Source organism: Octopus bimaculoides, chromosome 7 (genome assembly GCF_001194135.2).
Source record: "Octopus bimaculoides isolate UCB-OBI-ISO-001 chromosome 7, ASM119413v2, whole genome shotgun sequence".
In the NCBI taxonomy this organism is placed as follows: Eukaryota; Metazoa; Mollusca; class Cephalopoda; order Octopoda; family Octopodidae; genus Octopus; species Octopus bimaculoides.
Genome location: NC_068987.1, coordinates 49518520 through 49530748, shown reverse-complemented (window position 1 = coordinate 49530748; position 12229 = coordinate 49518520). Strand labels below are relative to the sequence as shown.

Here is a 12229-nt window from a genome sequence, read left to right as displayed (position 1 = left end):
CGTACTGATTGTCACAAAAGTATTAAAATACATATATACACTCTTTGATAATAGTAAGAAAATGTTTAAAACAGTTTAAAAGAGAGTATTCAACAAAAAGTGTTTGGTAGTATATATATATATATATATATACCTAGAAGGAGATATATTTAAGAATTTACAAAAAATTGGAGAGGAACCGGCCTGTCTTTTTAACATGTTCTCTCTCTTGTGTGTAGCTAAGGAATGTTTGCTATTTTAAGGGACAGTGTGGGAGGCTGGTTACGATGAGGGGGAGGGGCAATGTAGAATTAAAAGGATTTTTTTTGTTTCTGGGCTAGTCTGTTGTGGTTCAGTGGTTTTTGGGACTGGTCTTAGAGGTCAGAATGGTGTGAGTGTGTGTGTCTCTGTGCACATCTCCATGTGTGTGTGTATATAAATGTGTTTGTGTGCCATTGTTTGATTGGTCCCAGAGTTTATTGTGGTGGGTGTATATGGGTCTGTGTGTGTTTTATATTTGGTAGGGTGATGTGTATATGTGTGCACGTTTGTGTGTGTGTATGTGTGTGATTAATAAGTGCCCACTAAGTGGTATCTGTCTAGTGGTGGGATCCCTAAGTTGTTGGCGGTGGACTGTCATCCTTTCTTACACACATATACACATGCATATATGATGGGCTTCTTTCAGTTTCTATGTACCAAATCCACTCACAAGACTTTGGTTAGTCCAAGGTAGAAGAAACTGGCCCAAAGTGCTATGTAGTGGGATTGAACTCAAAGCTGTGTGGTGTGAAAGCAAACTTCTTAACCACATAAGCATGCCTGCACCTACAGAGCCATGCTTTACACCAAATGTTTTTCTTCATCCGATATGTTTGGTTACATTCATATAACATCTTTTATAAATCCTTTAATGCCATAAACATGTGCTTGTACATCTTTTATCTGTTACCTGCTCAAACTATACATTTTTTATAGCCAACTCGTTCCATTGAACTATTTTAACCCTGATTAGGATGTTGGTTTTAAGGTCTGGACTTATCCGAGTACTTATTCAGTGTTCATCTAATTCTATGCTTATACTAATGTCTTCTCACCCACTATATATATATATATATGTATATATATATATATATATATATATATATATATATATATATATATATGTATATATATATATATATATATATATATGAATTATGTATGTATTTTGGAAAGGTTATTTTGTCACTGAAAACACATGGGTTCTATTACACTTCTTTTCATCAACTAATTAACTAATTTACTAATCAATTGCTTGATTGATAATTCTTTTTCAGAGTTCTTTTATCACCATTCATGGCCTCATAAACGATATACCCTTGTTGCTCCAGGTTTTTCATGATGCATCCAAACTGGGCACACTGAGGGGACATGTTATTTATGAGGTCACAAACAACAGTAACTGGATGAAATATGTTTGAATAACCCATTAGGCAAAACTTGAAGTCCCAGTCAACTTTTACTATGTGTAAGAGTATGTATATATAAACATGAATGTCTGTGGGCACATATACCAATAGTTTAATTGGTTGTTTTGAATTGATATGCCATACATGCATTCAGCACAAGGCCAGCAATTTCGAGGAAAGGGATAAATCGATTACATTGACCCCCAATGCTTGACTGGTACTTATTTTATCAACCCTGAAAGGATAAAAGGCCAAGTTGACCCTGGCAGCATTTGAACTCAGAACATAAAAATGGACAAAATGCTTAGCAGCATTTTGCCTGGCATGCTAACGATTCTTTTGCTCAACGCCTTACTCATAATTAATATAAATGTAAAGTGATAATTGACATTAAATCCAAATTTGATTACAGACTCGTTGATGGGATCCAAACCAGGCATTCATATTAAAGACCATTCTACAGAGCACCTTCCATTCTTAAATTTAGGTATTTACTTCTATGCTAATGTTTCTAAGTATCCCTTTATGTTAAATCTCAGTTAATTCATTTATGATTCTTGGTTCCCATCTTAAAACCACAACATCAAGAAGGAGTACCTTTCTATGTTGATTGTTACTAGATCTTATTTATTCAATTCCATCCTGCCTGTTAAATAATTCTTGGATCTTCTTTATCCCGTTCCACTCACCATTAATTCATCCGTTGATCTGTCTACCCCAATTCATCTTATCCTTTAAACCATCCTCAGATTTACTTTATCCCATTCAATACTGTTTATTTATCCATTTTTTGATGGTTTCATATTCTCTATGAGAAAAGAGTGGTACCTCCCCCCCCCTTCATCCTTTTCTCCAGAAACAAATGGAGGAAGGGCTGAATGAATGCCCCTCCCTCTACATGCACACAACCTCTCTCAGTGCAATGTCACCAATTCTGACTAACAATCACCTTGCAAGTGTTCAGCAGTTTAGTCAGTTTCACAGTAACCTAGCAAGTGTTCTGCATTATAGTTAGTTACATAATCACCTAGCAGGTGTTCTGCAGTGTAACCAGTCATGCAGTAAGGGGTCTCTGCCTGTTTGCTTTAGCTTCTGTCAGTTGGCTTTGTTCTGTTCTTATTTTCAAATTGGCATTTATAATATACAGGCAAATCCAGGCCACTGTTGTTACTGTGTCAGATGCAATGTTCTGTGGTATTTCTTCCAGATCTCAGTACTCTGGGTTCAAATTCTACTGAAGTCAACTTTGCTTTTCAGGTGCCAGTCCAGTCTGATGGATTGGTAAAATTGTCAGAATCTTGTGTGAGATACCTTGTGGTGTTTGTTCTGCTTCTTTCTATTCATTTCAAATTCTGATGTCTTGTGGTAGCAAACTGGTCCATCAGGACCTAGTTAAGTGACAGGGCCACCCATTGTCAGACAGAGCAACATGTCACATGAAGTAACCCCGTAGTACAATGAAGAAGTAGTGAAGCTGACCAAACAACTCAAGTACTCGTCATCAAAACTGATGGAGAGACATTTATACATAAGGAGATATTGCTTGTAACTCTTCCTTTCTTTTATTTCCTTCCCCAAACTGATATTCATTGCATCCAACTCCCATCCTCATCTCTTAATCATCTATGACACTCTTTTCACTCTAGTACCTACCTAAACCTTTTCTGTTCCTCTGTTTTCTCTCTCATATACACTTTGTACCTTTACCTCACATCTCTCTCTCCCCAGTTGGGGAACCTCATCGGCAAGTCACCTGCTCCTATTCCTCTATCATACATTCACATCCCTCAAAACTATATCCCTCACTCACTTGACAGGGTCTGGTCTTGCTAGTAACTTGGTGACCTCACCAATGCTAGTCTCCCCCCCCCCAAAAAAAAAACAAAGAAAGGCACATAGTCCACTATGTAAAGTGATTGGCATTAGGAAGGGCATCCAGCTGTAGAAACAATGCCAAAGAAGACATATGAGTTCTGGCTTCTCAGTTCATATCGAACCAACCAACACGTGTCAGCATAGAAAAACAGGAGATAAATAATGATAATAAAGATGTGTACGATTATATTTAACATTTATGTACGCTCAAGCATGTTAAGATCTTTACTGTGGGAAATTGTCTCAGGAGAGTAATTCTCTTTATAGACAAAAGGGTAGAAAACATCACTGGGGCATAAATGACATCATCATCAAATAGAAATATTCCTTGATACTTTTACATGATTAGAGATGTCCTGATACACATAAATATTCTGTAATACATTTACACACCCATGTGTGTGAAGATGCATGGCCTGACACTTAGGTGTGTTGCACTCACAACTAAGAGAACATGGTTTTGATTCCCAGACCATCTGCATGTGTTTTTGAATTAGAAACATTTGTTCACACCCAAAGTTACTGAAGTGTGCAACAAACTACCTGCATCAGTTGTTAGTTGCCAAGACATTGCATCTTTTAAAACCTCCATGCTTCCTGAAATTCGCCAACACATCTGATATCTCCTCTTCATATGCATGCACACCTGTATGACTCATATGCTGTTCATTTTCCTGACATTTGTACATAATTCTATGTACTGCACATGCACCTTTGATGAGTTGTAGTGCACCTGAGCACAATGCGCAATACTTTGATTATTATTACTATTTTACATCGTTTCAGTCCACTCAGATGTAAATGGTCCACCCTGTGTCAAATTAGACTTCCGATCAGTAGGAATGTTGGCCTGCTCACCTAGGCAGCTGAGTGATGTCAGTCAAGATCTAAAACAAAGCAAAGCACATCATGACCAATGATGTATAACAATGTCCAATAGTCTGGTCAATCACACAATATATATATATATATGTGTGTGTGTGTGGTAAGAAGCTTGCTTTTGGACCACATGGTTCCAGGTTCAGTCCCATTGTGTGCCACCTAGGGCAAATGTCTTTTACTATAGCATCAGGCTGACCAAAGTCTTGTGAATGGATTTGGCAGAGAGAAACTGAAAGAAGTCCATGTGTGTTAGTGTCTGTGTTTGTCCCCCATCAGCGCTTAACCAGTGTTGGTGTGTTTACATCCCCATAACTAAGCAGTTTGGTGAAAGAGACCATTAGAATAAGTACAAGGCTTAAAAAAAAAATAAGTCCTTGGAGTGGATTTGTTCAACTAAAACCCTTCAAGGTAGTGCTCCAGCATGGCCACAGTCAAATCACTGAAACAAGCAGCAGCATAAAAGAATATAGGGAGAGAAAGAGACATCTGATAATATATTTATATGTGTAGAGATCTCTCTGACACTCTCTTGAAATTACCCTTATTCTTCTTCACCCAATCCACTACCTATTCTCTTATACTCACCTTCTTGCATCTTCAAAGTTTGTTCTGTACCTCATCATCACAATCTCTATCTTCTTCCCAGCTATTCCCACTCCACCCTTCTACAATGCATGGTAGCCTATCATCTCTATAGCAAGACATCCTATATTAGCTTCTCAACGCCAGGCATAATCCAACTCTCCCTCTCAAATACTTCATACATTCGGTCAAGGATCTTTTTTTTTCCTTTCTCTTTTTCTTTGTCTTGCAAGTTACTAGGCAACCTCACAGGAGCCTGTGTCATTAAAACAAAAAAGCCCCCAGAACACGGGAGGTTCTCAACGGGGTACTAGGCATGTTGAAGGGGGCAGTGAGGTAACATAATTAATTAACTAAATCTTACCTATGGTAGTAATTATATTATACATAAATCTAATATTGGTTATTGAAATAAAATGAGAAGCAATATATCATGTTTAAAGGCAATATATCATGTTTGAACAAGAATAATTAATTTTTAATGTTATATTTCTGCTTTGAATAGTATTTTTTTAAACATGCAGTTGTTCTTGTTTTCTTCATATATTGAGAAGACCCGACAAGCCAAGTGAGACCATAACCCGTGGCCTATGCTAGTGGGTGTAACCAGCCCACTTATGAGTACCCCTCATTCATTGGACAATAAACTTTGCTTGCGAAGACCTGTTGAGGCAAGTGAAATCAAAATCGCTGATGTGGCTGATGATAGTACCGCCTGATAGGCACTAATTAAAAGCGCCATCATAGTGTTATCGTTGCCAGGGCCACTGATTGGCTCCCGTGCCGGCGGCATGTAAAAAGCACCATTCAAGCGTGATCGTTGCCAGTGTTGCCTTACTGGTACGTGAAAAACATTCGAGCGTGGTTGTTACCAGTGCCGCCAGACTGGCTCCCGTGCAGGTTGCACGTAAAAAACACCTTTTGAGCGTGGTTGTTGCCAGAACTGTCTGACTGGCTCTCGTGCCAGTGGCACATAAAAGCACCCACTACACTCTCGGAGTGGTTGGCATTAGGAAGGGCATCCAGCTCTAGAAACTTTGCCAGATCAGACTGAAGCCTGGTGCAGCCTTCTGGCACGCCAGTCCTCAGTCAAACTGTCTAACCCATGCCAGTATGGAAAGCGGACATTAAACGATGATGATGATGATGATGATGATATATGCTATGTGGTAATTTTTCATGACATAGATACACTTGTATAATATGAGGGTTGTCCTTAAAGTAATGCATTTTTTTTTTATTTACTGATACAATTTGTTCGAATTGCTCATGTTGACTGAATAACTCTTCTTTTATACTAATATACTATTCAACATAATCTCCATCATAAATGATACATTTGTGCCATTGTTCAATCCAACTCTTAGATCCTCTTCCAAAAAATCCATGTGAGGACTGCTCGACGTGTTGATTGTTTTCAGATTCATGTCTGGCTTCTTCCTCCTAATGATTTTTCTAAACTTATCAAATGTCTCTGTGCACTACTTGCTGTTCACAGTCATATTCTAGAAATTCAAAGAGAATTGTACCCTTCCTCACTCACCAGTAAACACAGAATCAGTCACTATGGCTTCCTGTACTAATTACTGGCTCTTCAACTTCTAACATCTTGGAAAAAAGGTGTGATGCCATTCTGTGGTTTGAAACTTTATTTCTAGATCATGAAAATACAGTCGTGTATGTTTCATCTCTGCTACCAGAAAAAGCATGTATTCATTGACTTCAAATGTTTCCAGCAGACAAGAGCAGACTTTTACTCTTCTTCTTCTTCTTCAAATCAGGTGTAAACTGCTGTGGTAACCACTTTGCACACACTTTCCGATACCTAAAGGCTTCCACAGTAATACATTGTGACCAGAGTCCAGTTGTATGGCAAGCTCACAGATTGTGACTCATCTGTTCATGTGAAACAATTCATATATGCACCAGTCATTTGACTCAATAGTTGCAGTTATCTTCCACTCTGTGGTTTGATTTCAATACAGTTTTCCCCATTTTTTTAACAGATGGATGAAGAATCCATCTGTGCACATTACTCTAGAGAAGTGGTTCTCAACTAGGGTTCATATAAGATTTTGCTGTTAAAATTTATGTGCAATTAATTGGTTATACTTCTTCAATACACAAAATATGTTAATCTTTTCTTTTGTACAATTCCTAATGATATTTAATTATAAAGATATTGGGCTATCCCATAAATAATGTTTTTTTTCAATTGCATGAACTAAAAGTTGGAGGGGTACAGGATAAACTACCTGCATCAACTTGCTATAAAAGCAGGTAGTAATTTTCCTTTGTGTTTATTCTTAGTGCAAGTTTTGAAGAGTGCAGTTCAATTTTTTACAGTTATTTTTTTCAAATGGAAGTGACAAAGGAGCATATTTGGCATATTTTGCTTTATGAGTTCAATAAAGGCAAAAACGTAGTGGAAAGTGCGAGGAATATTAATATTAATGCAATATATGGGGATCGGACAATAAGCATAAGCCAGTTTCAATGGTAGTTCCAGAAATTCCAAACTGGAAACTACAGCCTAGAGGACAAGCCTCGTCCTGAAAGATCTGTAGAGCTCAACGAGGACATCCTGCAAACCCTGGTGGAACTACCTACATCAACTTGCAATAAAAGCAGGTGGAATAAAATCCCATCATAACTGTTAAGGAACTAGCAGAGAAGCTTGGATTTAGTCATTCAACTATTCATCGACACCTGCATGCCATCGGAAAAGTCAGCAAATTGGATCAACGGATTCTTCACAAACTTTCCAAGTCTAATCACGCTCAGAGAGTGAAAGTGTACTCTTCTTTGCTGTCAAGTCTCATGAATGAACCTTTTTTATACCGAATAGTGACTGGTGACGAGAAATCAGTTATCTATAAAAATGTCAAGCACCGAAGACAGTGGGTAGGAAAAGGGAAAACATCAGCACCCCAGGCTAAAGAAAGTCTTGACCCACGTAAGGTGTTTGTTTGGTGAGATATGAAAGGTTTAGTCCACTTTAAACTTTTAAACCCAAACCAAACAATAACAAAGGAGATCTATTGTGAAGAGCTTGAGCAGCTAAAGTCAGCACTAGAAGAAAAAAGACTATCTTTGGTTTTAAGATGAAAGGTGTTCTTCCATTAAGATAATGCTCGGCCACATACAGCAAGGATGATATTCCAAAGGCTGGAGTCGTTTGAATGGGAAACGATGCCCCACCCACCATATTTGCCGAACATTGCCTCAACTGATTATCCTTTATTCCGCAGTCTTCAAAATCATTTGGATGGAAAAAATGTGAATTCTGGAGATGAGGTCAGAACAGTAGTGGAAGAGTATTTTTTTGTCACGGACAGGTGAATTTTGGAAGAGGGGCCTTGCAAGTCTACCAGATAAATGGAAGAGCATTGTAGAAAATGAAGGAGAGTATATTTTAGATGAAAACAGAACTCTGTTTCTCGTAATTTTGAAAAATAAAAGAAGTATAAAAAAACTGTATTATCAAAGGATGACCCAATACAATAGAATTTTTTTAAACATTGAATGGCTATGAGGGTCCACTTGAGTAAAATAGGAATCAAAGGGGTCCATAGGTAAAAAATGGTTGAGAATCACAGCTCTAGTCAGTGGTGTCATCTGAGTTAACAACCTGTAGCCTTCTGCGGATGTTGGACAACCTGTCATTAAATCGATGATAGCATGTTGCTTCTGCTTGAAACCTGTGATTTGCGAGTGATGAAGAACAGGAAGAAGGCTTACTAGAGAGAAAAAGTTACTCTACTAACGTATACAGTTTAAACAATATATGTCAGTTAATTACACACACACACACACATATGAGGTGGGGAACATGAGTGTAAGTAATCCCCTCAATCAAATTTCTAAGATCTTTTTCTCTATTTGTCTAGGTATCGCATGGTGACTGAACTGGATGTTTTATTGTAAATTTACTATACTAATTTACTTGTAAATCCTGCTTTGCTTTATATACTCCAAGATTGGATAAGTGCCAATTAACCCATTACCTCCCATAATTCTATTAACTGGAATTTTTTTAATGAAACTTTGGTTTCAAGCATAAAACAGCCTTAGAAACACGCTGGAATGATCAAAATAACATTTCAAAATAACATTTTAAATAGAAATAAGCGAGATATTGGGTAAAAAGTTAGCAAACCTCATTTGAATATCAGAAAAATATACCTAGTAGATATAACAAAAAGGTTAGATGTGTGTAAATATTGACAGATAATTACAAAATTTGTAATTTTTAAGTGATCTCATATGAGATCACTGGTAGGTAATGGGTTAATGTAATAATTCCAATTAGTCCCCACTATATTTAATCCTTCTTTGGCAAATAAAAAATATAATTATCATATCATCTGTTATCATTGGTATTCATTAATATAGGACTGACTTTATTCAGTGAGTTCACCTGAAAATCATTATTATTACTGGACTATTCACTGGGAACAGTCTTGTGTGGTAAAAAACAAATATATATTTTTTAGTTGTTTCAATTATTAGACTGCTGCCATACTGGGGCTCTTGCCTTGGAGAATTTTTTGGTGTAATGAAACAATTCCACTACTTATTTTTTTAAAGCCTGGTATTTATTCGGTCAGTCTCTTTTGTTGAACTGCTAAGTTACAGGGATGTAAACACACCAACACTAGTTGTCAAGTGGTGGCGAGAGACAGACACAAAGACACGCGTGTATATACAACAGGATTCTTTCAGTTTCCGTATAACATATCCACTCCCAAGGCTTTGGCCCGGCCTGAGGCTATAGTAGAAGACACTTGCTCAAGGTGCCATGCAGTGGGACCAAACCTGGAAACAAATGGTTGGGAAGTAAGCTTCTTACTACACAGACATTTCATATTAATATTTTGCCATAATAGAGTTCATTGGATGTTGTTTATTTTCAGTTCAGCAAAACTATGATCAAAAAGATTCAAGTCACTGATCATCTCATCTTTTCTATAGATATTCTGGACTACATGAACAAATATGTGCTTTGCTTATTTAAAATAGTAGGATCTGATTTAAAGATTAGGCTGTTGTTTTATGTAGAAGTTTCCATTTTTGTTGCTGTAAGTGGGAAAGTAATCATGGTTGGTTAATGAGGGCTGACACAGTGATGTAGTCAGCCACTTTGTAACTACTTCATATTGCATTTATCATCTACACCATCTTACATGCACAAGACAAAGCCACATCCTTTTTAATGCTTTAAACCCTTTTTTTGATTGCAACTAGTTTATAACCACATCAGTTTTGTTATACTAAAAGCATGCATATTTGTATTTAAACCTGCCATTGTAATTCGACATCAGAGTTTTTTGTTAAGTTATATCCTAAACATCAACTTTGATATCAAACGACTTTCTTCCTAAATCTTTACAAGTTCTTGATTATTTTTGAAATTTGTTCCTGAAACACACACAAACTATGTATTTCATTATAAATGTGATTAGTAGATTCAACCCATTGATTGGTTTAACACCAACACCTGGTACCATGAGAGCATTTGGCAGAATGCACCCTGTTGCAAGCTTTTAGGCCAGTTTAGGGTCATGGAGACTATTTTCTCTTCTAAAGAAAAAATTTACAAAGGTTATAAAATTAACCTGTTATTTACTTATTGTTTTTTTTTTTTGTCTCTGATTGTTTTGTTTTCATTTTTATTTCCAGATATTTTCTGACTGATTTTCGGTTACAATATCCAGTAAGTATTATCTGTTAACTATTGGTTTTACAATCTTCTTCCTCAGTTTTCTGTGAGCTATTTCTTGTTTTTCCACTCCTTTTCTCCATTACAATTTTGCACTCATGATCATATGATCATGGTTTCAATTCCTAGACTGGGTTGTGTGTTAAGTTCTTGAACAAAACACTTCATTTTACACTATTCCAGTTCATCAACTGTAAATGTTACTCTCACTTTCACTTTTATAATTATTATTTTCTTTCAGTTATTAAAACCTTGGTAAGTAATGGGAGAAAATGAAAATGGAATTGAGAATGACATGCTACAGTCTATTTTGACAGAAAACAAAATACTGAAAGGTAAACTACGAGGATTTAAAACACTTGGTAAGTAGTCATTAATAGTTTCTGATTTTGAAGTCTCACATTCCACCTCTACACATTTCACATCATCTGTGATGCCACCTATTTTCTCCACGTCTTTCTTCTCAAATGATATTAGCTATTGACCGTGGTTCTACCTTTGTTCCCCATTTATTGCATTCACTTCTGTCTCCATCTCTATCCATCTGTCACTCTCCTTTCCACTTACCTATATGCTGAACCATATCTATTATATTCACCTTCCTGTAGCCTAACACATTTTCACCTCCATCTTCTCTCATTTTCTAACAGGGGTAGGCATATATCTCCTCTATATAGCAAGTCAAGTGTTTGTGTCCGTCTGTGATACTTTAACCTCTCATCACTTGGCATTAAACCACCTCCTTCACTACTAGACCTGACTCAATTGTAGGGCTCTTGCCTTCCAGGTTACTTAGTAACCTCAGTAGTGCCAGTGCTACATAAAAAGCACCTAGTACACTTTGTGAAGTGGTTGGTGTTGGGAAGAACCCCCAATCATAGCGACCATACCAAAGCAAACATTGAAACTTAGTGCAGTGCTTGGGCTCATCAGCTCCTTTTGAACCAGACAGCTCATGCTGCCTTATGTGTATATATATATATATATATATATATATACACACACATGAGTGATGATACCTCTTTCCAAGTGCACATTACCAGGATGACGACAAAGTGCAGACAACTGGCTGGATGGATCCTGAGAACATTCAGAACCAGAGATAAGGAAACCATGATGGTCCTCTGGAGGACATTCGTCCTCAGCCGCCTGGATTACTGCTCACAGCTATGGTCACCCACCAGTGTGAAATTAACAGGGGACCTTGAAGCAATCCAGAGAAGATTCACAAAGAAGGTTGTCTCTTTGCAACTGCTCGGCTACTGGGAAAGGCTGAAACAGCTAAGACTCTACTCCCTGGAGAGAAGGCAGGAGAGGTATGCAGTAATATACATCTGGAAGATCCTGGAAGGAATTGTGCCAAATTTTGGCATTGAAAGCTACACCAATGCCAGAACGGGATGACACTGCATAGTGCCAAAGATTCCAGCAATGCCATCGCGCTTCAGGACCAGTTACTGCAACAGTTTGGGTTTCAGGGGCCCACAGCTTTTTAATATTTTCCCAAAGAGCCTGAGGAACCTGCACAAAGTAGATGTCGGGGGTTTTAAATCAAAGCTCGACCTCTTCCTGTTGAGAGTCCCAGATGAACCTACCTCATGACGAGAGGTGCAAATGAGGGTAGCTACATCAAACTCCATTCTTCACCAAGTGCCACATATTGGAGGAGGCTCTCAGTAATAACAGTGTAGCAAAACGGCGGTGCATCAGCATGGCCGCAGCTCTGAGCTGAAACTAT

At 37.6% G+C, this 12229-nt stretch overlaps 1 protein-coding gene across 4 annotated transcripts in view; it reads left to right on the top strand.

Moving 5' to 3' along the window:
* Window positions 1-12229, top strand: part of LOC106883071 (centriole and centriolar satellite protein ofd1-like) — a 65058-nt gene that overhangs the window by 17889 nt on the left and 34940 nt on the right. For 3 of the 4 annotated variants that reach the window (XM_014933942.2, XM_014933946.2, XM_014933945.2), the window contains exons 2-3: window positions 10452-10485; window positions 10733-10853. In XM_014933942.2, coding sequence (XP_014789428.1) covers window positions 10754-10853 — 100 coding nt within the window. In that variant the 5' untranslated portion in view covers window positions 10452-10485; window positions 10733-10753. Of the gene's footprint in view, window positions 1-1842; window positions 1918-10451; window positions 10486-10732; window positions 10854-12229 lie in introns of all 4 variants that reach the window. The other variant, XM_052969629.1, reaches the window with a different exon arrangement.